The sequence below is a fragment of the Schistocerca cancellata genome, chromosome 6, assembly GCF_023864275.1.
Source record: "Schistocerca cancellata isolate TAMUIC-IGC-003103 chromosome 6, iqSchCanc2.1, whole genome shotgun sequence".
Lineage (NCBI taxonomy): Eukaryota > Metazoa > Arthropoda > Insecta > Orthoptera > Acrididae > Schistocerca > Schistocerca cancellata.
Genome location: NC_064631.1, coordinates 481,262,763 through 481,290,703, shown reverse-complemented (window position 1 = coordinate 481,290,703; position 27,941 = coordinate 481,262,763). Strand labels below are relative to the sequence as shown.

At 43.1% G+C, this 27,941-nt stretch overlaps 1 protein-coding gene across 1 annotated transcript; it reads left to right on the top strand.

The window, feature by feature from the left end:
- The first annotated feature begins 3,798 nt into the window (after positions 1-3,798).
- On the top strand, positions 3,799-18,634 carry LOC126191496 (pro-resilin-like). The gene is made up of 3 exons (XM_049932388.1): positions 3,799-3,831; positions 14,431-14,598; positions 18,044-18,634. Exons 1-3 carry the CDS (start codon positions 3,817-3,819, stop codon positions 18,395-18,397), a joined length of 537 nt encoding a protein of 178 aa, XP_049788345.1. The 5' UTR covers positions 3,799-3,816; the 3' UTR covers positions 18,398-18,634.
- The last annotated feature ends 9,307 nt before the right edge of the window (positions 18,635-27,941 follow it).

Genomic DNA, 27,941 nt, shown 5'->3' with positions numbered 1-27,941 from the left:
TGACGGACGGAGCAAGGAGGACATCAAAAGAAGACTCGCTATGGCAAAAAAGGCATTTCTGGCCAAGAGAAATCTACTAATATCAAATACCGGCCTTAATTTGAGGAAGAAATTTCTGAGGATGTACGTCTGGAGAGGAATTTGTGGCGGGCGGCATCAAACCAGTGAGTAAACTGATGAAAAAAAAAATTGGGACATCAATGATCTCAAATAAAAGGTTACTAATGCAGTTGCCGCCATTAATGAGGATCTGCTGCAAAGAACATGGCCAGAAATCTGGAGCTTCGTGCAACTAATGCTGTTCGTATATATAACGTGTATGTGTGAGCGTGTGCTTGTATCGCATTTCGTAATAAGTTTCACTTACCTCTATTTTCATTTCCGTGTGTGATATATTTTTTTAAATTTCTGACAAGGCTTTCTAGTCATCTTGTACATTTGAGTCATAACAATGAAAAACAGATTTTAAAAACTGCCGTATATCTTGGTATCCAACACTTTATCAATGGCAGGTGAAGTATGCTGATTCAAAATATGCAAGCCATTTGCCTCTGTCACCCACAGCTTTTTGTTGTATTAAGTATTAATGAACACGGCACTAGCTAAGGAAATAGTGGGGTTTAGTGACATGACACATACAATGTATGGCAATAAGTAGTTCAACATATAATACACAAAAAAACAAATACGCAATGAAAATACTTCCTGAATCTAAGGTGTGTTTGGTTTGAATTTGTTGGCTGTTGCCTTACATTTGTGCTGAGTATTTGGCATTTCACGCTGAAATGTTCAACAATAGTCACCTAAAGCGGTTGCACTCCATCGACCTGATACCGTGACTCCGTCACCGAGATGATGAAAACGTTGACCATGTTCGTCACTAACAGAGCATAGGTTTCCTCGGATGAAGTTTGGATGTGAGCCGGTGGGATGAATTTTGAGGGACACCCAGCTGTTTGTAGACACTGATGCACTTCTCCACAACATTTAGACAGTCAGCATATTTATAATTTCGAAGGAAATTGACTACAACTGATTTGAATGCCATCCATGAGTTTTGTTCAGTATCATTCAGTAAGTCTTGCAAGTGGGTCTCAGCGATTACCTTCAATATTTACGAAACTATGAACACACCCTCTTTGAATTTCGCGTAACTCAACTCTGGTTACTTGTTGCACAGGTGCCGAAAAAGTATCTGAGTCGCTATGTAGCGCCTTCATGAAGTTCTTCATGAGCCCCAGCTTGATGTGAAGCGGTGACATGATAACTTAGTCAAGATCAGTTAACAGAATATGAAGGGCAGTTTTATTTTATGGCTGCATTATGTTTCTGATTGGTCAGTTTTTCCTTATGTAGTGTTTGTATTTATCTCTATTGTCCCACTCGCAGGTAAAACAGCAGTATTTTGTGTACCAGATAAAACAAACGTACTTGATGTGTCCTGTTTTTCCCACGAGAATGGTGATAACTAATAAATCACAACCAATACAGCATTTACTATTTACTATTTTTTCAAGAATTATCGACGTAGTTTGATATGTCTCTTTCAGGTGTGTAGGTATCCAGCTGTTATTGATGCATATTTGTTTCCACTGTGTATTAATACTGCTTTGTTGTTGGGTTGGGTTGTTTTAGGGGGAAGAGACCAAACTGCGATGTCATCGGTCTCATCGGTTTTTTAGGGAAGAACGGGGAACGAAGTCGGCCGTGCCCTTTCAAAGGAACCATCCCGGCATTTGCCTGGAGTGATTTAGGGAAATCACGGAAAACCTAATACTGCTTTCAAAGTAGTTTCAGGTGAGTCGATGAACAATCGCCATACTTCAATATTGTGTTCCACCCCTGAGGCTTGGCATGAAACCTTGAGCGTCCATACAGTACCAACGAATTTCACAAGTTCTTTTTATCTGTGGCGAAAATGTGAAGTTGTTGCACCCGATGCAAGCAAATTAAATACTTTATGCGTAAACAAAGCAGTTCAGGTTTACCTTTTGTTACTGGCAGGTCCCATACGAGGTCGCAAAGATCGACATTGTTCATTAAATGGGTATTTTTCCAGGGTGGTAGTCAAGGTCTGGTACGTTGCTGGAAGATGAAACAGAACTTTCATCTTGCGTTCCTTCGTCAACTATATATTCTGTAGGTGTTGTTGGTGTGGGACAAACGAGGGATCATGTGGAACTGGTTTAGGAACTGAGGGACCATCTGGATAATTTACGGATGCACGAGTTTTGTAGGAAAATCCGGTGGCATTTTCTAAAGAGCAAAAATGCCTGTGGAATGGTTGCTTGAACTCTGAATCCCACATGGTTGTTCTTCTTCGCCTCCTTATCCAACGACGCAAGTTGCATGAACATGTCAAACAGATGAACTGTGGTGCTTACGATTTACCGGTGTGCACCTCTGAATCGAAATACAGTTCATATGCTATCCTGAGAAACAATGTAAAAGTCTTCCGATGGAATTTGTTTATTCGATAGCCTCAAACATACAGAAACAGATCTGGTGAATTCATACAGCCACTGCACGCTATAATGTTGCTTCTAACTGAAAATAAAAAGGAACCAAATGTATGATTAGTAGTGGAATAACGAAACATTACATACAGGGTGTTCTAGGTAGAGGTATATACAAACAAATTCTTATAACGAAAGAACTCGACATTTCATTTTGTTGGATAAATACGCAATCGACAGAGACACTCTTCAAGTTGTGATGTTCATCATCTCATGAACAGCGCTGAGTCGCTTGGCTCATGCGCGCCAGTGACACGACACACCTGTATCGACATATTCGCGAACTATGCAGCTCCACTGATGCCTCCTGACTCATTTTCCAGCAGCATGGTGCACCACCCCACTACATTAGGGATGTTACCACATTTCCCATTGCCCCCCCCCCCCTTCAGTCCCACGGTGTGTTCCTCTGGATTTCAATGCATGAGGGTTTATTATGAAGGGCGTTTTTCACAGAACAAGTAGTAGATTTGCGGTAATGGATCTACGCCACAGCAGAGACCATAACGCCTGTCATGCTTATGAAGATGTGGCGAGCAGTGGAGTACCGTTTCGATATTTGTAGAGCTACTAACGGTGTAATAACTCAGCTGCTGGATACAATGTTGGACGAATAAAGTTATAAATCTTTATACGTGTTGAAATATAAACAAAATTTTTTTATATACCTCTAGCCTTGACACCTTGTATAACTGTTCTCACAGATAAAATTGTATGAAGTTGATTGAAATAGTACTAAAAACGTTTGATTAAAATTAACAGATGAACGGTCTACGTTGAAAATCAATTTTGGCCGATATATTCAAAACCTGAGGTAATGTGCCAAACTGGTTTTCAGATTTGAAATCAGCATAAAAAAGCTACTTTAGAAAAAGTAAATACCATGCCACATATCTGCAGCTTTTTTATCAATGTAATTATCAGATTAAAAATGCAGCGTCTTTGCTCGTACGCTTTGCCCTTGAGACGGTAGCCTCCCAGCCGTGTCACACTTCGGTCGTGCATCGCCTGACCCGAAAATTAGTCGGACGCCCCAGAAAGCCGCAGGTAGCGGTAGCTGAGCCGGGCGCGCGCCTGCCGATAATTGAATTAGTTTCGGCAATTAATGGGGCCTTGTGTGGGCGGCGCGGTCCGCTTCGCCACACGCACCGCGGTGGCGCGGTCGCCGTCGTGACGCAACGCAGGAGAGAGAGTGGGCGTCCCACGGGGGAGTGTGTGCGCGGCCGGGGGTACTTAAGCCCGCGACCGCACTCAGACCGTCAGTGCCTTCTGGTCGCCACACCGTTCAGCTTCAGCAGCAATGGCGTTCGTCAAGGTAACCAACTCCAACACTCGTCCACTGTCAATATAAAAACAAAAAGTCATGCTAAAGTCATATCCTGCTTGAAAGACGTTTTGTGCTTCACAAATATTTGAAACGAATAAGTGATCGTAATTTTTAAACTAGAGTTCTTCAACACTATCGTAATTGCAACATTTTAGAATTACTGAAGTTAAAATCTTCTAGGTTATTAGGCCGCGTCATGTTTCTTCTAAAATGTTCGACGTTTCGATCCCTTTGCTGGGATCTTTCTCAGGATCTTTTGGTGTCCACTACTGCTAGCAGCAGTAGCCTGCAGATTTACATTTTAGAATTAGTGTGATCATTTTTTTAAAGATTTTCAATTGAGCCTCTGACAACTGCATGTTAACAACCAATCTCATATTCAGTTTCCAGTCTTGTCCGTCAGCCCACTTCGACACGTTACCAGCACTTCTTGAACCCATCAATGAACGCTTTCTTTCGTTCGCCTCCGTCTACTGGATTCTTATTCCATCATAAAACAGTGAATGTTTTTCACCATCCTTTTGAAACTATCCCTGTTATTTACTTTATCTTCAGCAGTGGGCGTATCTTGTAGATTTCTCTCAGACTCTAAGAACTATCTGACGTGAAATGACTTTGGTTTTTGGAAATTCCAGATTTTTTTGTGTACGACGGTCAGTATCCATAGGGACAATGTCCCCACAAAACAGAAATCTCCTCTTTTTATACGTTTGTTAGTGGTTCCATCTTGATGTATACTTGTTATTGAATCTGAATCGAACCTTCTCCTCACCCCACTTCATACTACCCTGCTTTGTGTTTTCTAGCCGGCCACGGTGGTCATGCGGTTCTAGGCGCTTCAGTCCGGAACCGCGCTGCTGCTACGGTCGCAGGTTCGAATCCTGCCTCGGCTATGGATTTGTGTGATGTCCTTAGGTTACTTAGGTTTAAGTAGTTCTAAGTTCTAGGGGACTGATGACCTCAGATGTTGAGTCCCATAGTGCTCAGAACCATTTGAACCATTTTGTCTTTTCTATAAATCATCAATTCGTACAATGGGTGTACAAAGCTTCTGGTCCTACGGCACTGTCGTAATATCTTAGTTTGGTTCCTAGACTTATCAGCTTTTCAATATGGAAGTTCGTAGTCAGTTGGTAAGTTCACTCTAATTTTCACTAAACACTAAGAGTTCCAGTTTCAGTAGCTGCGGACCGTTCATTTATGGCTTGTGGACTATATTACCCACCCAACAATTGCTTATAAACCACTGTCCACAGTTCACATTACAATTACAGCATTTCACATGCGAAGTTCGTAGTCAGTTGGTAAGTTCACTCTAATTTTCACTAAACACTAAGAGTTCCAGTTTCAGTAGCTGCGGACCGTTCATTTATGGCTTGTGGACTATATTACCCACCCAACAATTGCTTATAAACCACTGTCCACAGTTCACATTACAATTACAGCATTTCACATGCGAAGTTCGTAGTCAGTTGGTAAGTTCACTCTAATTTTCACTAAACACTAAGAGTTCCAGTTTCAGTAGCTGCGGACCGTTCATTTATGGCTTGTGGACTATATTACCCACCCAACAATTGCTTATAAACCACTGTCCACAGTTCACATTACAATTACAGCATTTCACATGCGTTCAGCTAAATTGAGTGGCTTGTGATATTTACGAATCGAGTGGTAGTGGACTCTAATTTTAGAACAATAGATTTCAGATCAGCAAGACTGATGTTTTCCGCGTTTTCTTTCAATCGTTTCAGTTGAAGGCGGATGATTCAAGACCACAGCCTATTTCCTTCCCCACTTTTGTCCAGTTCGAGCTAATTCTCAGTCTTTGGTAGATTCTGAACACACTATTTTGAATTGTGGTCAGTCGCGCGACGTTATAGTTTACTGTCCCTGCCTTCCCAGAACGTAAAAACATACAGACTTTGCGCGCAAAAACTAAAAGACGTATTCTACTTTAATTAGTTATGACTGTCTCAAAACTCTCAGTTCCCGCAAATTTCTGACGATTAGGAAGGGTGTCGAAGATATTTACGACTACTGACGGAAGATAGCAAAAAAGCAAATAAATAGGAGAAAATGCAAACCGTGCAGATACTTCAGAGGTTATCAAAACTTCCTCTAAGTAGTTTCCGAACGATATACAGGTCGCATTCGTCACGAACATATCTTCGTTTCTGGTTTTCCTTTGTTCTGCAGTAGCAGGAGACGTCGCATCTCTCTCACAGCTATCGTACGCCACCAGAGTTCCGTGGCGTACTCGTATAAAGTGAAAAGCCGTTCCTACCGGGGCGGACAATGGTCCGGTTATTCCTGGAGATGCCCTCAGCGCCCTCTGGCTCACGACAAAGAAGTGACCATCCAGATAAACTGGCCTGAGGAGCCGCCTGACCAGTTCGTGGAAGCTGTCCGCAGTCCGTGTCTTACGACCTGGCGAAAGCAGCAGGAAATGTACGATTGTCGAGACGTAGCTAGTTTCAGTGGGCTGTGAAGAAAGTGCCCCGTTACTGAAATATTTTCAGGTACTTCCTGAAGTTGTGGTCATTTTTAGCAGCTATTCCTCTGTCCACCGTACAACATGTTGAACAATATACCAGAGGGGTCCATGAACGTAAAGTTACGAAAAAAATACTTCGCAGCAAACTATTAATGACGCATCATTATCTGACGGACGCTTGAATAAGCACTAACGAACGTTTGGACTGTAGATAACCGTAGCAGAAGATCACGACAAGGAAAAAATATTACGGAATTAAGAACTTTTTCACAAAAAATAATAGTTGATTTTCTAGCGAATTTGTTTAAGCGGTAGTAGGGAGAAGGTAAACTGTTTAGTGGTGTAGCTGTAGTTGTCTACACTGTACAAGCAATATCGATAGGGGTTTCCACCAAGTAGAAACGCCCCACAGTGTCAAAAGAAGCGAAAAATTGCCCATAAGTCGCCTCTAATCTTGGAATGTAACATTCAAAGTCACCAGTAGCGACCGGATTTGCAGAGCGGCGACATTTGTCGTACGCTGGATGGGAATGTTTTAAAATTTTTTAGTTCGTTTAACAGCTACCAGTCACAAAAGCGCTGTCTACCTTACGTGCCAAGTACGCAATTCGAGCAGTGATTCAAATGGTTCAAATGGCTCTAAGCACTATGGGACTTAACATTTGAGGTCATCAGTACCCTAGACTTAGAACTACTTAAACCTAACCAACCTAAGGACATCACGCACATCCATGCCCGAGGTAGGATTCGAACCTGCGACCGTAGCAGCAGCGCGGTTCAGGACTGAAGCGCGTAGAACAGCTCGGCCACAGCTCGAGCACTGAGATATTCAGTTATAGCATACAGTTAGCTGAAACAATCAGAATTTATAGCATGAAAAGCCTTCAATAATTGTTAATAAATTTTTACCAGCGGTGTTCAATAGATGTTGTTGTTTTGGCCGACATGGATACTGATTTGATGCACTTCTCTACTCTAGTCTACGGTGTACAAGTCTCTTCATCTAATAGTAGCTACTGCCACCTATACGTGATGGACAAAACTATGAAAACGCGACAACACAACACATTACCATGCCTAATGCGATGTAGGAAATCCGTCGAAATTCGAAACAGCTTCCAGTCGTCTCGGAATGAATAATTACGGGTCCTATACATACGGGTCCTATACCGTAATGAAGGGAAACTTATACCACTCATCCTGCAAATCAGTGCCAAGTTCAGCTAACGTTGATGGAATGAATAGCGACCACGCACGCTTTTCTCCCAACTAAACCACAAAGGCTCAATAGTACTGAGATCTGGCGACTTTGGCGGCCAGGGAAGATGCGACAATTCATCCTCGTGCTCAAAAAACCAGTCCTGGGCGATATTATATGTGTGAGCAGAGGCCGTGTCGTCTTGAAACATAGCTTCACCAACCAGAAAAATCATGGGATGGACCTGATCAACCAAAATGGTCACATAATTCTTGACAGTAATGCGACCTTGGAAAGCAGCCCTCGGCCAAAAGTTGGAAACGGTATGAAACAAGACTAAGCTGACTAAATGACAGTCTTCCATTGCCTCATAGTCTAGGTTTTATTGCTTCGACACCACGTTTCGCCCTTTTGGATATTTGCGCCACAAATGAGTGGTTTTGGAATTCCAGACCACCCTCTATTTCCCAAGTTACGTAGCTCCCTTCGTTTTGTTTTGGTGCTGACAGAGGTCAGTGACCTTTACAGTGGTCGCCCTCTTATTTTCCGTCACGATCCTCTTCACTGAAGGAAGATCACGCTCACTCATGACACTCCTTTGTTCGCGTTGTAACTTAGCAGATGACGGTTTTCCTCTTTCCCTGAATGCTGTATAAAGCTTCGATATCGTACCTCTTGAAATGCCATACACTTCGGCTACTATGGTTACGGAAGCACTCAACATGGGAGCACCAACATTTTGCCCACGTTCGAATCCGCTGAGTTTCGACATAAAACTCTCACGCCTACACGGAACACTGTTTGACCGCGAATGACACTTACGACGTATTGAAGACGTTGCACAGGTGAAATACGATAGCGCAACCTGCAGGCTTGGTTAGCATCTGCTTTGATATTCAAGAACGCATTTCTGGGGGAGTTTCCATATTTTTTTTCAACCCCTGTACATCCACTTCTACCTGCTAGTTGTAATCAAATCCTGTTTTACCAGTACAGATCTTAGCTCCCACACTTCCCTCGATTAGAAAATTAACTATTATTTGATGTCTCTGGACGTGTCCTATCAACCTATCCCTACGCTCCGTAAGATTCTACCATAAAACTCCTTTCTCTCCGATTCTATTGCGTCGTCATTGGTTAGTCGATCTACGTTCAACGTTCTTCTGCAATAAATCATTTCTAAAGCTTCTACATTCCTCATCTCTTTACTGTTCATTGTTCTCATTTCACTTCCATGTAATGCCACAATCGAGATAAATACTTTTAGAAAGAAGGTCCAAATGTAAATTTATATTCTATGCTAACATACCTCTCTTTCAGATAAGCTTTTCTTCCAAACGCCTATCTACACTTCATATCTTCTTTTCTTTGCTGTCGTCAATTGTAACAGTTACCCAGAAAGCAAAAATTGTCCACTACCTGTCTTAATTCGAGTACTCTCAATTGCCCTTGTTTTACCGTCATCGATGTCCTTCTTATAATCTCTTTCGCCATATAAACCGCGTGTACTTTCTCTACTTCTAACACACTGATTCAGGTGAAGGAAATAATTTGTGTGTACTGTAGCTGTAAAATTATGGAATATTGAGTTAAAATATTCGCAAAAACAACAGGCTTAAGAAAACGAAGGTGAAAAGTGGAAATGTGCCTCTCTTTTTCTCGTATCTGTATGAATACCCGCACAATGTAGACCCGTAACACGGCCTTCTAGATCGAGTGAACTCCCATTTGAGCTACTAAAAGAAAATAAATTGCTGTCGTATTGTATCACTCGTTTTACGGAAGAGCAGAGTAATAATCGCCCCGCAACGACTCGTATTTACTTTTTCCTTAATTTCAGAAATAATGCGGTGCGAATGCCAAGTTAGTTCCTTTCAAAAAAACATTGTCAACATATTTCCACATCCTTATTCAGCTTAACTTGCACACCTTGTTGAACAGGGTTGGTTTCAGCGGGACGTTGATCGATAATTTCCATTAATTACATGTTTCTGCCAAATTAAAAATATGTGCCGGGTGTCAAACTTCTCACTCTGTATTTCGTAGACAATGCGTCATACGAATGTTTGTCGTCGCACATATCTCCTTAGCAGAATTAAAGGTAAAAGAGACAAATAACACTTTCTATTTGTTTCAGTAAAAGCGCCAGCATCATTTGTGTTGATGGAGAGCGGTATGAGAATTGTGCAAATGTGCAAAGGGGCTCCGAAATACAGCTGGTCAATTACACAGTCGCTGATCGTTACATATTCAAACATTCATACAAGAAGACTGATCGAGGTGGCGTAATGTTTAAGACACTAGACTCGCGTGCGATAGGACAGCGGTTCAGATCTACGTCAAAACATTCAGATTAATTTTTCTGAAGTTTTCCTAAACTACATAACGCAAATGATGGCATGATTCCTTTCGAAAGGAAACTGCAGGCTTCCTTCCCCAAACCCGGATTGTGTGTCCCCTCTAAGGACTTCGTCGTGGTTGGGAAACCCTGATCTTTCTGCCTTGAACTAACGATAATGTTGTGTAGGTCCATCTTTTTACTTCACATCGACCACCAATTCAAAAACGCCATTTGCTATATAACATTATTCGTTCTTTGCTGTAATGATCAAGCAAACATCTTCTACGCGATAGTAAAGCAGTTAGTGTGGTGTGACGAATGCGTGCTGCTTGTCCGATGCATTCATTTAAGATACGATAGCTAGTCTCTGACTGACGAGTTTTGCTGTTTTGTTAAGCACGAAAGCTCCTTACTATGTTGCCGTTTTAAATTGTGTGAATAGATGGGAAGAGGAGCTTCGCAGTTCACAAGACCTTAATTAGACTTCCGTTTTCTCAGAACGCTATAAACAATGCTGCAGCAATGTAGCATTGTAAGGGGCATCATTGCGGTAGCTAAGGTTCTCAGTATATCAGCTTCAGTGCAGAGTAATACATTTTATGCCTCATGTATCTCCCAATTTGGAGGATAAAAACAGAAACGGACGCCATAGGAAAAGTGCTTAGCATTATAGTAAAAATGGAATGAAGGGAAGGAATCTGTCGCGCACGTAATGAAAGCAGGGTTTTCCGCCTTTAGTCACTAGGTACGAAGTGCACCAAATTATCTTCTGAGGACGATCGTCACTTGGACAAAGTTAAGGTACCTTACTAGCATTGCAAATGAAACGTTATCTTTGGATGCGAAATACTGTTTAACCAAATGTAGTATTTTTGGTGTCCTGAGAAAGTAAATAAAATCAAGCAATACATATTTAAGAGGGAATTCTTAGAACATGCAGTTCTGCAGTGATGATCTACAGAATCGTAATTTTTACGTTCGTGGATGTGACTGTTGTTGCGCGATATGAAGTGCTTCAGAACTGCTGCTGGTTATGGAAATGCAGTCCGATTGCCCACATTCCACAGATAATCCAGAGAGAGTACATAGATACAGACTATGTTACAGGCTACAATATCGTGATACACATAGCACGTAGCCCAGGTTATTGATTTTTTTACTAGGCCGGATCCTCACCAAATGCGCTGTTTTATAAATATTTGAAGATAGCAAGATTGAATTTTATTGGCTGACTTATGATATACTTGATGTGGTCACTTATTAGCTGCTCATTCTTAGAAGATTCCCTGAAGTCGTCTGGTATTATGTTCTCGACGGTGGTGGTAATGTGCGTTTTCACTTCCCCCAGCGTCACTGCAGGTTCAGGGGCGTCATTGCAGGTTCAGGGTCGTGAACTTGGTACTTGCCGAATTATTACAGAGAAACGCCCAAGAAATTCAGCACATTTGGCTACGATGAAACTACCAAACGACTTTGTGGATGTCTAATTGCTGTTAGAACTCCCGGCCTTTCGTACGCTTGTGTGGTACGTATCATATTGTTGGGAATTAGATCCTGTTTCTCGTCCTACAGTGTGCGTTGATCCATTATCTAACGTCACAGTTATCGAGACACAAGTATGCTATGGTGTCCCGGAGGAGAACACTTAGTGGCGGATATATCGTTAAGAACGGCACAAAACATCGTTATTTATTTCTGTGGGCCGCCAGACGAAACGTCATGCTATTCGTCAAACATATCTATACTGTCAATACGTCCCTTTCATCCAACGCAAAACTGTTCGTATGGTTTCGGATTGGCGTCGATGGTGGATCAGGGTCTAAATACTGGTAGAAACCCAGAACATTCCATATCCTCACATGCCATATTTGATCGATCAGTAATGCCGCTATGCTGTTTACGGTGTCTTAAGTACACGTATGCGTAGCTCTGAATCTGCCTGTGTCTCTATTTAGATTTGACGGTTCGTGCTTGTCACCAGTTAACCAGAAATCTGTTCAAATGTTCAAATGTGTGTGAAGTCTTATGGGACTTGGCTGCTAAGGTCATCAGTCCCTAAGCTTACACACTACTTAACCTAAATTATTCTAAGGACAACACACAATCCATGCCCGACGGAGGACTCGAACCTCCGCCGGGACCAGCCGCACAGTCCATGACTGCAACGCCTTAGACCGCTCGGCTAATCCAGGAATCTGTGTGTGATACACAAACACGTTGGATTCAAGGAGAGACCGAAACTTCCCTTTTACCACTGGCATGGCTTCCTCTCGGTAAAACCAAGTTGTCTTCTTCTTGCTAAATAGCGAGTCAGCTTCTATGAGGTATCTCAACTTTTGTCTAATATTCTACCATCCCAGCCTCGCGTCCTTTCCTTTTTATCTTCTGTCTCCATTGCCTGTCTTTCACCTCTTTCCCAACTGAGTTCGAAAGAAAATTTTGCCTTTTCTAATACGACTGATATTAGTGTCATTATTGCTGCTGTTAATGTATGTAACCTAAAAGTAGGGTCAAAATACAGTATTATGAAATCGTCCAGTGATTTGTAAACGGACTATGGAACCATCTACTCTACAAAATTGTTGGTAGAAACTTTTTTTTTTTCATTTGTGTAGCTTTATAAACGGCTCACTAGTTTATGAGGTAGAAGTCTCAGTCATCAGTTTGGAAGCAGTTCAAATACGGCATTTAAAGAGCACGTATTTAATGTCAGCTCTTTTGAAATCCGGACACATATCCCATGCATGACTCGGGACACTACACACAACCCAGGAGGCATCATGAGCGTCTGCTGATACACTGATCCAAATTACTTGTCAGCTGACACTTCACAACCTGCAGCTGGTTCCCGCAATCAAAGCTCTCTCCGTCACTCGCGAACCGTCTGCCGGTGCCAACGTGCGTCAGTAGACCGTTAGTCAACGCCCGGTGTGTGTTGTTTCCCACCTGGGTACCTGCGCCGTCAGCGCGGCGGAATGCTACTCGAACGGGTCAGGTTTCGATTCCCGGTCGAGTCGGGGGACTGACTGTTGGGCTGCGCTCACGTTCGTATCGTCATAATTGGAACGTCATATTACAATAACAAAATAAAAAATTCTCTCAGCATTTGGCTCTGCCCTGGTCACTGTCTCGTTGACCGCCTAACTGTCGCCAAGCGTAGTGGACTACAGAGCGTTCCATCACCATGGACAGCATGCTGCAGCTTCTTCAAACAATGAAGATTTAAACGCGGTGTTTTATCCAGGCGTTTGCCCCGCTGAAGTGAGAGAACCCGGCTGTCGATCTCTGTAGCAAAAGCAGTCTGTTGAAATCGTCCAGTAATTTGTAAATAGCAGATAGAATCATCCATTCTATAGAACAGGCGCAGAAACTTATTTTTCATTTGCGTAGACTTATAACCAGCTCAGTTACGATATGGATTCTGGCGAACTGCTGCCTTCAGCCATACTAAAAGTAAAGCCTGCGGCGGATAAACCATGTCGGGCTTCTAGCCTGACTGCAGGTACAGTGCAGAGTTTCCTTCACCGCGGCACTAGAAGAAGAAGCGTCTTTTACCTGCGGGAAAGATCCTCTATAGACATTTGACAGGAGGCTGAGAGGGTTTGGTGCTATCCTGGAGGGACTGGAACGAAGAGAGGTCCCGTACCCTGTCTCGAACTGAACCCGGAACCTCCAGGACCGCAGTCTAGCATTCTATCCGCTATAGCATCAGCTGTAGCTGAAAATGAAATACAGAAGCCGGGCTGTATGCACCAGTGCCCCAACGCTTGATGAACACGAATATTTTTTCACAATTTGTAGTCAATTAAAGGAATACTCACAAAATTTTGTTAATTACTTTGAAGTGTCAGTGTAGCTTCCTGATGACGTATGTGTTATTTTTTACACAGTTTTCCCAAAGCATTATATTGCAATAGTTCTTCTTTCCCGAATTTAGAAAAAATGGTTCAAATAGTTCTGAGCACTATGGGACTTAACTTCTGAGGTCATCACTCCCCTAGAACTTAGAACTACTTAAACCTAGCTAACCTAAGGACATCACACACATCCATGCCCGAGGCAGGATTCGAACCTGCGACCGTAGCGGTTGCGCGGTTCCAGACTGTAGAGCCTAGAAGCGCTCGGCCACACCGGACGGCCCGAATTTAGAACTGTAAGACGATCTTCCATTTCAATTACGAGACTTCTACATCGCATAGAAAACACACGTGACCAACAATCAAACATTTAGCGAGACAAGAACTGGCCACTGTAGCGATATGGAAGTGCCTTCCTCCATGTGGACGTAGCCGTGCAGCTGCATCTCCCACTGTGTATAGTCAAATGAGGCAGCACCGTCTAGCTTAACTGCAGGGATCGGAGGGTTCACAGCTGCCTGAGCGGCTGAATGTCCAGTGCTTCTCAATGAGCCTTATGGGAGCTGCTTGTTCCCCAAGTGTGAAAGCAACTGTGTGATCGAGCTCCAGTTGAGAGGCCGTCAGACTGCAGAGCATGGAGTGCACTGCACAGCTAGTAGCAGCGGGTGGGACTGAGAGCTGTGTGTTTGTGTTGCAGGTACTTTCGGCGATGCTTGTGGCCGTGCTGGCGGCAGGAGTGCGGGCACAGGACGCGTACGGAGCGCCCCCGCAGCAGCCGCAGGCGTACCCTGGGGGCGCGGGGGTGGCCGCCGCGCTGGCCGGGCAGTACCAGGGGCAGGGCCAGGGGCAGGACCAGCCGGGCGCGGTGAGTACATAGGCAGACCAGCTCCACGCAACATTAAGCAACATCGTGCATGTCGAAAAGAACTTTGCATCGTAATCAGAGTAACATAGGCTCTCCAATATCGTATTTAACTTATCTGCCGATACTGACACAGTGACTTTCAAGTACAACGGCTCAACTGTACGGGAATATACATAAAGGATGTACGAGTACAGGTCATAGACGCGTGGTTGAAAACATTGAAGTTTGGATCCCGCCATGAGTCGTGCACGGATAGCCAAATGGTAAAACGACCGCTCGCGATAAGCGGGAAATCGGGTCCAACTCCCGGTGCGGCACAAATCTTCTTGTCACCATTCCACACTACAGCTGGTTGTTGTCCTTATTCGCATTGCGAATTCATTTAATGAGGCCAGGCAGACACGACTGTCTCTAATCTTGCAATGACTTCGGCTCGCAAGAGAGTCGACACGTTTTTTCAGGTATGGTATATCCAACTGACTCTACTGTTTGATGACCGGATCCTCTAATGCTATCTAATTACGGGAATGTCGACTGCTGTGTTTCAACTACTGTGCCAAACAGTGCCAGCCATTTTCTATGGGATTAACACCACTGAACGGACCTGTCAGGGTGCGAAGAGTGCCTGTGTGTTCCTCAAACCAGGAACTTATGCCTGCAGTCCCTTGAACACGCCTGTTGTTATCTTCGAAGACGGGGGTATACGATCCTGAAGATATAGAAGAAGGGGCAATACTTGATCACCAAGAATGGTGAAATAAACGTCCTGACAGATGTTTATAGGGACCTGAACGATTGGTCCTTTGCGATGGTACGAAAAACACCCCCAAGACATTACAGTTTGATTTCCACCGAAAAGATTTGTTTGTTGCTTTTCTGTGATGCACTGTTTGTAAAAGTAGGATTGCACCTGCGTTTCATTATAGATCGTTACTGTAATCTTGCAGTAGTGAACTGAAGGAGAATATACCTTCATGTGCTTCTGTATCAGGGTTATGTACTTCAAAACGCATCGAACATTGCAATGGAAAGACTGTGAACGCTGAATTTTGAAACAGTTTCTTATCCACCACTTTCCTCAGGTTTAGGCTTCTGTGTAGTATACCGATATCATATAGCGTCATAAATTGTGCAGAATTTTAAACTAATTAGTCAGAGATAAGGAACTAAAAGTCAGTGATAAATATTTAGGGTGTTTATGAACATATACAACTCGCACCTTATAGCAACTATTCATATGACATGATCGGAAGGAAGACCACTGGTCACAGTGCACACATTACAATGGTAGCAGAACTCAATCTGAATGCAAAATAATTTGGTCCCACTGCGTCCATAGCACAATCATCCGACCGCGAGTTTCAGACGGGTATTTGTTCGTGAATCGTCTCCCATACTATTCAAATCAATCTCAGATAATGCTGTGCGACTAATCTTAGCCACGTTATTGTGCCTTGAATAACCCAATGTCTTTCAACTTCCTGTCTATCGTGCAAAAACTTCTGTTGCAGAGGTTTTTTCTAATAACAATGTATACTGCTGCTCTGCAAATTCATTCTTAATATTCTTGAAGTTCTTATTCGTTTCATACGACTGAGTATACTATTTGTTATCCATGGTTTCTTTGTTTCAGCCCTCCCCATCGCTATCTTGTTGTCTCCTACCGTAGCTACGACCTTGTTTAATATATCCCACGTCTGCAGTAAAGCATTCACAATTTCTTAAACTTTGGTCAGTGGCTCAGAGACTTTCCACTTTGTCTCAGTATCTCCTAAATTTTCAGTATTCCATTTCATCGATACCCCTTTTTCCTACTCACCTTAAATTTCAATTTGCTGTTCGTCTGTAGTAGATTATTGTCTTAGCCAATGTTCACATTCGGGTATGTTTAGAAGCAAAGAATTTGATTTCTTAAACTTTGTCTGACCACAATGTACGTTATCTCCTAGTGTCTTGTAATCTTTTCGAAATACACATAAACATTTGTCATTTTGGAAGAATGTTTTCGTTACAAATAGCTGAAACATAAGGTAGAACTGTTGAGGATATTTTTCCATCCTTGCAACAGCCTTCCTATCTCCTATAGCCATCAGTTTTATCCGCATCACATTTATCAGTTCGTCTATTTCTTCATACATCCTGTCTGTTTAATCATCATCAGGTTTTCCTGTAAGCATGCAAACCAGTACAACGGTAGTTGATATTGGGTTAGTTTTCATCGTCAGAAGAGTAATTTGATCTCTGTGTCGATACGTGATACGTGTCTCTACCCCAACGATGCCAACATCTATTACATTTTTCTCCGGTGCTTTCTATATCCGTCTTTGTAGAAGATGGTGGCTGGGATGTCGGCTGGTCAGTCTGAAGTAAACAGCAGTACACCTTCATCCATAAATTTTGAACTCTTTATTAAGCTACCGGTTTCGATGTTATAATACATCGTCATCAGGACCTTGACATAAGTAGACCAGACAAAATCCAAATGTGTTTAGTCATTTTAGGAGCCACAATAAGATAACCACTGTCCGCAGATCTCTGACATAAACGACATTATCACTCCGTACATCTACCGACAACGCCATTTCTTTGTTGCTGTTGTTATTATGCTATAATCATCTGAAGAGATCACTAAACCGTGTTTCGATATCTATTTTCAGTTCCTTTTCAACATTCTAAGCTTCGATTCATAGGACTTTGTCTCTGTTGTTTGTAATCCTGATAACAACCTTGGTGCGGACTCAAATTTCTCTGATTTCTTCACCACTACCATTTCACGAGTTGCAGACTACTGGCCATTGAAACTGCTACACCAAGAAGAAATGCAGATCATAAACGGGTATTCATTGGACAAATATATTATACTAGAACTGACATGTGATTACATTTTCACGCGATTTGGGTGCATAGATCCTGAGAAATCAGTACCGAGAACAACCACCTCTGGCCGTAATAACGGCCTTGATACGCCTGGGCATTGAGTCAAACAGAGCTTGGATGGCGTGTACATGTACAGCTTCCCATGCAGCTTCAACACGATACCACTTTCATCAAGAGTAGTGACTGGCGTATTGTGACGAACCAGTTACTCGGCCACCATTGACCAGACGTTTTCAATTGGTGAGAGATCTGGAGAATGTGCTGGCCAGGGCAGCAGTCGAACATTTTCTGTATCCCGAAAGGCCCGTACAGGACCTGCAACATGCAGTCGTGCATTATCTTGCTGAAATGTTGGGTTTCGCAGGGATCGAATGAAGGGTAGAGCCACGGGTCGTAAGACATCTGAAATGTAACGTCCACTGTTCAAAGTGCCGTCAATGCGCCTGTAGCACGTCATCTTCGTGGTGTAGCAATTTTAATGGCCAGTAGTGTATTTGGGAGGGTATAATGAGCTGCCTGTGTGTTGTCTGAACTGTGACGGTGAGCCTGGTGTGTGTGTGTGTCGCAGCCGCAGCCGTACAGCTTCCACTACGAGGTGAAGGACCCGCCCAGCGGCAACGACTACAGCCACCAGGAGAGCAGCGACGGGCAGTCTGTGACTGGCCAGTACGAGGTGCTGCTGCCCGACGGCCGCCACCAGATGGTGCGCTACTCGGCCAACGACGCCACGGGCTACGTGGCCGACGTGCAGTACTCCGGGGGCGGCGACTCGGCGCCCGCCTACTCCGGCCAGCAGCCGCAGTACAGCGCGGACGCGGGGGCGGCCTACCCCGGCCAAGGGCAGCAGCAGCAGCAGCAGCCGCAGTACGGCTCAGACGCCTACCCCGCCCAACAGCCGCAGCAGTACGGCTTCCGCAAGTAGGCCCGGCCGACTGGAACGACGCGGAAAGTAGCCCGGCTGCAAGAATACTCTACGGTCACGGAAACCGGCTGCTCAATCACTGTCCTCTCCTGCTCATTCTATGTGTGTGTTTTAGTCAGTAGCCACGTGTAAATACGAACAGCTGTTCATGAATTTTGTACAATGTGTGATCGCTTTATGTGTGCTCGTAGCTTGTAGACGCGCATTTGTTTGTATGTTTTTTTATACTTTTGTACTTTTATACTGGAATAAAATTTTTTATTGAGATATTCTAAGTCTTTAAGTTCAATTCGAGGCAAAATAATGCTTGCTATAATAATTTTCGCTATTTTACACTTCCAATTATTCATTATACACCCGAAGAAAGGGGGATATACAGCTCTCAGTTCGCCCATCGGATCAGGTAGTGTAAATTCCACGATATTTCCTCTAGACAATTGCTCATCTTTTTAGGTGGTTATTTCTGGTAAGAAACAATTATCACTGTCTGTATTTTTCTTTCTTATTTGTTTCACTCTCCACTATCAGCGGATGGTAACCGATTTTCAGTCATTTATAATTCCACAATGGCAAAGTACAACTGTAAGTGAATCACGTACTTTTTAAAAAAATGCACAAACCGGCAATTTGACCAACAGTTACAAAATATAGAGACAATGACATTCTTAATGTTATGCAACGATGTTGGTAACACTGTATGAAAACAATTATGTTTGTGTTGGAGATGAATGGACGATTGCACTAACACAGCCCAGAAAATTCACGTAGGTACTCTACCTTCCCACGACATATTCGTAGCTGCTTGTAAGATAAACATGTACAGATACACGTACAGGTACATATCATCCACTAACAGGTACATATCATCGACTAAACTAAACAACTATAAATTCCACATTGTAATGGAAAGCTTTCTGTAGGATATGGGGAAAAGAACCTTCTTCCACATAACCCATCCTACAGAACAGATTCTTCTCTGACAAGTGCACAAAGCCAAGTACTTCGCATCCTGCCTGAAAAATGCTTTCACCATGCTAACTAGCCATAACTTCAATAACTCCGCGGATCCCTATTTTCATGAATGCCCAAAGGTAGGTATTCCACCTATCACACCAATCGCTCAGTGCTTATTGAGCAATCCACGAACAGAAATAAGGACACCAATAAAGCTGAAGACACTCGCTAAAAAGCGAAAGCTCTCAGTCACTATACAATTACCTACAAGCACCTCAAGGAATGTCCCAATGTCTGTAACGAAACCCTTAGCGCCGGCCGTAGTGGCCGAGCGGTTCTAGGCGCTTCAGTCTGGAACCGCGCGACCGCTACGGTGGCAGGTTCGAATCCTGCTTCGGGCATGGATGTGTGGGATGTCCTTATGTTAGTTAGGTTTAAGTAGTTCTAAGTTCTAGGGGACTGATGACCTCAGATGTTAAGTCCCATAGTGCTCAGAGCCATTTGACCCATTTTTTTGAAACCCTTAGCATCCTTTACAATAGCATCTTCTAAATAACTTTCTGCCCAGCCGAATGCCAAACATACAAAACCATACCCTTTCTAAAACATGATAAACATTCCTCACAGGAGTCATCCTATTGTATCTATCAACCTGACACCAGTCCTTAATAAAATCCTTCATCTTATCCTTAAATCATCGAATGCAACAGTACCTTGCAACAAACATACTATTTTCAACACTCAATGTGGCTTTTCACCCAACAACTCCATTGATATCCAACTTCTTTATCTTACTCATCTTATCTCCATCAACGAAATATACGAAAATCTGCTATATACTCTTTGATCGGATATGGAATTCTGAATTGCTCCTCAGGCTTCAAACCTATACAGTCCCAGTTAGTTATCCTTCGTCTACCATAGTTCTGCGCATGTCATCATCAACTACACCTGGTCAATCATCTTTCACCCAACTCCTCGTGTGCCTTGAGACTCTTTGCTGTCTTCCCTCATTAACATTTCGTAACCCCCCCCCCACACCACCAACTGCCTCCAACCTAGCTATCCACTACAATCTCCAACTCCCCTATCATGCCTCGCCGCCCCCCTCCCAGAGTTATTTGAATCTCCTAGTCGATGCATAAACTACCAGTAACCACTCAGACAAGTAAAGCCACCATCTACGATCGGCGCTTCCAGATTACTACCTCTCAGTTTATAAACATTTCATTCCTCGACTAACATAGTAAAGTATTTAGGACTAATCCTTGATAGAAAACTAACATTGGAGGTACACCTGCTTACGACCTAGCAGAAAGCCAGAAACAGGCTAAAACAACCAACAAGCTACCCATGGGGTCTACATTCTTTTACCATTATTCTCACCTATAAACCTCTGATAGATTCCAAAATCATCATCATCATCAGTTTTCTGCTATATTTGCAGGTCCTTTGCCTCTCCATTTTCTGCGATCCATTGCTTCCTTCTTAAGTTGCTGTATGTTGTGCCGTCCATCACATCATGCAGTATCTGAAATCTCTTGCTTCCACACTTCCTTATCCCTTCTACATAACCTTCTAATATTGTTTTTATCAGTCCGTCATTCTTTCTTAATATATGGCCAGTCCAATTTCTTTTTTCTTCTTTTTCTTACATCTAGTAATTGCCTTTTCTATCCCACTTTTCTCAGTACCTCTTAATTTTTTACTCTGTCCATCCAACTTATTCTTTCCAACCTCCGCCATGTCCACATCTCAAAAGCCTACAGCCTTTCTCTGTCTTTCTTCCTCAGAGTCCATGTTTCAGCGCCATACAGAATAACACTCCATACAAAACATAAAATGTCTCTGTCCAGACTGCTGCAGAAAATTCTCCTTTTCTTATAAAATGCCTCTTTTGCCATTGCTATCCTTGTTTTAATTTCTGTGCCTCACTTTCAGTAGGTGTCTATCCTGCATGCAATATACTTAAAACTTTGCACCTGTGCTAATATTTCTCCATTCAGCATAATTTTTATTTCTTAATTTCCTCTTAGTGCCAATACTTTTGTTTCCTTTTGTTAATTTTCATTCCATATTTTTTCTGTTAGCATCAATGGTGTCCATCAAATCTTGTAATTCTTTTTCCCCTGTGGCTAGAAGAATCATGTCATCAGCAAACCTCAAACACCCTACTCTTCGTCCTCCAGTTTCTACTCCTTTGTCATCTAACGAGCATTGGTCAACAATATTTTCCAAGTTGAGTTTGAGAAGGGTAGGTGATAGACAGCATCATTGTCTTACTCCTTTTTCTAGTCTGATCCAGTTTGTACTTACTCCTCTCACTTTAACTGAGGCTTTTTCATTCAGATATAATGAGCTTACAAGGTTTCCGATTTTTCAGTCCACTCCATTTTCCCCCATTATAATCGCCAGCTTGTCCCAAGCCACATTGTCAAATGTCTTTTCTAGATCGATGAACCACATATAGAGGTCTCTTCCGTTTTCAATAAACCTTTCTCCCAAGATTCATAGGAGCCCTATTGCATCTCTGGTGCCTGTATTACATCTAAAGCCAAACTGCTCCTCGGCAACATTCTCCTGTATTACTTTTTCAAGTCTCTTATTAATTATTCTTAACATCACTATGGCTGCATGTGAAATGAGGCTGATGGTCCTGTGCTCCCTGAATTTCTAGGTTTTCCAAAATAATTTATCCTAATAATGAATTTTATATGTTTTGATGTGTTTTAGTGAGTGAAAGTGAATCTGAATCTGTAGGTAGAGTCCGCACTGAATACTGAGGCCAGTAGATGCGCAGATGGCAGGACAGGTGTGGGGAGGGAGGTAGTGGTGGGGGCTGTGGACAGGCGCCTTAGGGGAAATGCTGAGCGTTGGAGGGGAAGTGCCATACTAACCTGAAGCCTACTATTGCTTGAGCCTAGTATCGCAGTTACGCAGGGTGAGCCATCATTAATCGGATTTGACATGTTAATGGTTAAGGGGTGGCCGGATGCCCTTCCTGCCTCCACCCCGTACCCCCTAGGGATGGAATTAGTGTACCCCAGCTGTCTGCATCGAGTGTAATCCATGGAATAGAGCGCATGTGTTCAGATGTCTGCGAGCCGTGTAACTGAGGTGGAACATGGGGACCAGCTCGGTATTCATCTAGCGGGATGTGGAAAACCACCCAAAAACCACATCCAGGCTGGCCGGCACATGGGCCCTCGTCGTTAATCCGCCAGGCGGATTCGATCTGGGGCCGGCGCGCCTACCTGAGTCCAGGAAGCAGTACGTTAGCGCTCTCAGCTACCCTGGCAGGTCATACTAACCCGAAGCCAACACTCACATATTTTGTAAATGGGGAGTGGGGCCCCTCCATGCCGACACTTACATCGTGATCATTAAAAAAGATCTGTCACCACTTATTTGGCTAGTATCTAAAACGAATTCCGCCGAAAATGTAGCGATTTATTTTCATCCAGCTTGTTAACCATTTGTACCTTTCAGAGAAGTGTCACGAGTGGCGAACGTTGAGTAAACCTACACGTTTCTCTTGTTTCCATGTTAAAATTTGAGTCTCTGATCTGGGTGTCTAATGAAACAAAAATGGCACATTATCAAACCGCTGCTGCAATTGTAACAAACTTGATAATTATCTGTAATCCATTCTTCACAAATATTATCTCACCATGTAAAAAAATCAATTCTTTTTCTCTCCAGAATAAGTCTTCTACTGTTTCATAATGTTGTTGTTGTGGTCTTCAGTCCTGAGACTGGTTTGATGCAGCTCTCCATGCTACTCTATCCTGTGCAAGCTTCTTCATCTCCCACTGCCTACTGCAGTCTACATCCTTCTGAATCTGCTTAGTGTATCCATCTCTTGGTCTCCCTCCACGATTTTTACCCTTCACGCTGCACTCCAATACTAAATTGGTGATCCCTCGATGTCTCAGAACATGTCCTACCAACCGATCCCTTCTTCTAGTCAAGTTGTGCCACAAACTCCTCTCATCCCCAATTCTATTCAGTACCTCCCCATTAGTTATGTGATCTACCCATCTAATCTTCAGCATTCTTCTGTAACACCACATTTCGAAAGGTTCTATTCTCTTCTTGTCTAAGCTATTTATCGTCCACGTTTCACTTCCATACATGGCTACACTCCATACAAATACTTTCAGGAACGACTTCCTGACATTTAAATCTATACTCGACGTAAATAAATTTTTCTTCTTCAGAAACGCTTTTCTTGCCATTGCCAGTCTACATTTTATATCCTCTCTACTTCGACCATCGTCAGTTATTTTGCTCCCCAAATAGCAAAACTCTTTTACTACTTTAAGTGTCTCATTTCCTAATCTAATTCCCTCAGCATCACCCTACTTAATTCGACTACATTCCATTATCCTCGTTTTGCTTTTGTTGATGTTCATCTTATGCCCTCCTTTCAAGACACTGTCCATTCCGTTCAACTGCTCTTCCAAGTCCTTTGCTGTCTCTGACAGAATTACAATGTCATCGGCGAACCTCAAAGTTTTTATTTCTTCTCCATGGGTTTTAATATCTACTGCGAACTTTTCTTTTGTTTCCTTTATTGCTTGCTCAATATACAGATTGAATAACATCGGGGATAGGCTACAACCCTGTTTCATAATATAATTCCAAAAATCTCCATCGTTTGTCCCTTGCTGCTGCTAAACCAAAACTCGACTGTGCACATCTAAAACCAAAGATCAACTGACTGTCTCCACTCCTTTCCTTGCGATCAACAGATAAATCTAGCGCTTATCGTCACAGAGCGAAGATCACCTCTGTGTGGTGCAGTATCTCTGTCGAGGCTGTGTGTACATGTCTAAGCAATTCAAATTTTGGGAGCCTGATTTCAGATACCCAAAGCCAGAGAAATTCCAACAAAAACTAACATACACGCCTTTCATTATCCCTTGACTATCCGGTCAGAATTTTGCATCATTAGATTTGAACTTCACAAAAAGTAGACTGCAAAATTAACTAAAGAAATTAAAACGAAAAATGAATAGGTATATATAAAGAAATGATAACTGTAAATTGTATAAATCGATAACAGGATTCATAATTTACAAATTGTTTTCCATTGTCACGTGTAGGTGCACAAATAGTCCGTGACAAATTGTTTTAAGTCACTATGAACAGGCGATAAGCATTATGTGACAAATTTGTTTAAATCATCATGCACAGGTGCACCAACAGTCCATAAACATCTATGTAGTCAAAGCATCAGTAAGAAAACAAATGTGGTAAAGACACAGTATTTTACAGCATTACAAAATCTATGATGCCATCGTTGAATTATATGTATTCAGTGAAAATCGTCGTGAACTTGAATGTACCCAGCATAACACTGAAGAAAATTCGTCGATATGTGTCTATATTTAAACACGTTTTGTCAAACACTCCGCGCAAAAACGTTTACATCACTGTAGGCCTACTGGTTTATTTGCGAGAAGGATAATAGCAGACTCATAGGACGCAGTATTGACTCATAAGTATTCCGCTAACTCAGAATCAAATAGTCCGTGACAAATTGTTTTAAGTCACTATGAACAGGCGATAAGCATTATGTGACAAATTTGTTTAAATCATCATGCACAGGTGCACCAACAGTGTAAGAAAACAAATGTGGTAAAGACACAGTATTTTACAGCATTACAAAATCTATGATGCCATCGTTGAATTATATGTATTCAGTGAAAATCGTCGTGAACTTGAATGTACCCAGCATAACACTGAAGAAAATTCGTCGATATGTGTCTATATTTAAACACGTTTTGTCAAACACTCCGCGCAAAAACGTTTACATCACTGTAGGCCTACTGGTTTATTTGCGAGAAGGATAATAGCAGACTCATAGGACGCAGTATTGACTCATAAGTATTCCGCTAACTCAGAATCAAATAGTCCGTGACAAATTGTTTTAAGTCACTATGAACAGGCGATAAGCATTATGTGACAAATTTGTTTAAATCATCATGCACAGGTGCACCAACAGTCCATAAACATCAATGTAGTCAAAGCATCAGTAAGAAAACAAATGTGGTAAAGACACAGTATTTTACAGCATTACAAAATCTATGATGCCATCGTTGAATTATATGTATTCAGTGAAAATCGTCGTGAACTTGAATGTACCCAGCATAACACTGAAGAAAATTCGTCGATATGTGTCTATATTTAAACACGTTTTGTCAAACACTCCGCGCAAAAACGTTTACATCACTGTAGGCCTACTGGTTTATTTGCGAGAAGGATAATAGCAGACTCATAGGACGCAGTATTGACTCATAAGTATTCCGCTAACTCAGAATCAAAGTCTCTCACAAAAGTACTGTAAAGTGCCATAGTCAATCCGGAACCGTAGCATTTCTCCAGCCTCACAAAAATGCCTTTTTTCATTCCTCCATACACAGAGCTGTTTCTACACCCTTATCTGTTGAAAACCTCAATGCTGAGATAAATTTGATTAAAACTATCGCAGTTAATAATGGATACAAAACCACTATAGTAGATGATATCTTGAAGCAGAAAACTAACAACAGAGTTACTACTTTCGGTTCCTCCAATACCGAACAGCAAGAAAAGAAATATTTTTCCATTCCGTTTTTAGGGCCTATCTCTTACAGAATCCAGCGCCTCCTTAAAAACAGATATAACTGCAATGTTACATTCTCCACTAATAATAACCTGAAAACCAATCTCCTTCACAGTTTAGAATCAGTACGTTCCCCTTTGTTACATTCAGGAGTCTATAAAATCATTTGCGACACATGTCCTTCATATTATATAGGACAAACAGTGCGAGCTTTTTCAGTCAGATATAAAGAGCATCTATTGGGGAAAACAGGTACTAACATTTATAATTCTTCTTTCGCTGATCATTTGCTGATCACAGGCCACAAACCTAAGGAAATTAATGAAATTAATATTCTGCACACAGAGAGAAAAGGTCGTAGACTTCATGTTCTTGAAGAAATGGAAATATTCAAACACTTCTCTCTCAATGATAACCTTATTCTTAATGAACAGTTACAATTACGTAACAAGAATTTTTTCAATGGCTTCAAACCTGTACTGAAGGATCCTCATTTTTTTTTCTTTATTGTAATTTTAGCACCTCATACAGGCGGGCTGTCAGCAGCATAGTACGCCTCTCTTCAGCCTTAAGAGGTACAATCATGCGACAAAGAGGCGACATAGACAATACAATGAAAATGGCGGGCAAAAAAAGTAGAGACAAAAACAATAAACATGAAGCCGTTCACGCTGGATGATAAAAACACTAACACTTGTTGACACGGCGCACAGAACACGGAGGACGGCGACGGCACATGCGAACAGTGGAGTTGTAACTGCGAAAGAACGCGAAACACAAAACGAAGCACACACACGAGACACTGATGGCGATGATCTCCGGCGCGCGAATGTTCACCATGCGTGTGCGAGTCCGGGGACCTGCCAAGAGAGGTGGAGGAGGAAGGGGAGTGGGAGAGCGAGAGGGGAGAGCAGAGATGCCACGGGCAGGGGAGATAGGGGGGAGAGAGGAAGGTGGAGGGGAAGCCCGGGGGAAGAGGGGTGGAGGGAGGGGACAGGGGAAAAGGAAAGAGAAGGGAAGGGAAGAGAAGGGAGGAAGGGTGCCGAAAGGAAAGGACACCGGAAGTGGGGCGTGGGGCAGGGTCAAAGTTGATAGGAGGGGTAGATGGAGGGGAGGAGGACATCATCAGGGAGGGGGAGCTGGCGGAAGCCACCTTGGGAGAGGGTAAGGAGGGTGGAGAGATGGAGACCGGGTGGGATGTGGGAATACAGACACAGCAGCAGGCGGGGGTGGGAGAGGATCAGGGAGACGAGCGGGTGAGGAGGATCGAGTTTACGGGAGGTGTACAGGATCCGTATCCTTTCAAGGAAAAGGAGAACGTGGGGGAAGGGGATGAGATTGTAGAGGATTCGCGTGGGAGAGGGGAGACAGATGAGATAGGTGAGGCGGAGAGCATGGTGTTCAAGGATTTGGAGGGATTTGTAAAAGGTAGGGGGGGGGGGCGGAGATCCAAGCCGGATGGGCATAACAAAGGATAGGGCGGATGAGGGATTTATAGGTGTGGAGGATGGTGAAGGGGTCCAGACCCCATGTACGGCCGGAGAGAAGCTTGAGGAGACTGAGGCGGGAGCGTGCCTTGGCTTGGATTGTCCGGAGGTGGGGAGTCCAGGAGAGGCGACGGTCGAGGGTGACGCCAAGGTACTTAAGGGTGGGAGCGAGGGCGATAGGACGGCCATAGATGGTGAGATAGAAATCAAGGAGACGGAAGGAAGGTGTGGTTTTGCTACAGTGATCGCCTGGGTTTTGGAGGGATTGACCTTGAGCAACCACTGGTTGCACCAAGCGGTGAACCGGTCAAGATGGGATTGGAGAAGGTGTTAGGAGCGCTGCAGCGTGGGGGCAAGGGCAAGGAAGGCGGTGTCATCGGCAAACTGGAGAAGGTGGATGGGGGGTGACGGCTGCGACATGTCTGCCGTGTACAAAAGGTACAGAAGGGGGGAGAGGACAGAGCCTTGGGGCACACCGGCAGAGGGGAAAAAG

Bases quoted from the DNA above. Each gene is read 5' to 3' on its own strand.
- LOC126191496 (XM_049932388.1), top strand. The intron at 14,599-18,043 runs GTGAGTACATAG...TGTGTGTCGCAG, and splicing joins GGCAGGACCAGCCGGGCGCG to CCGCAGCCGTACAGCTTCCA.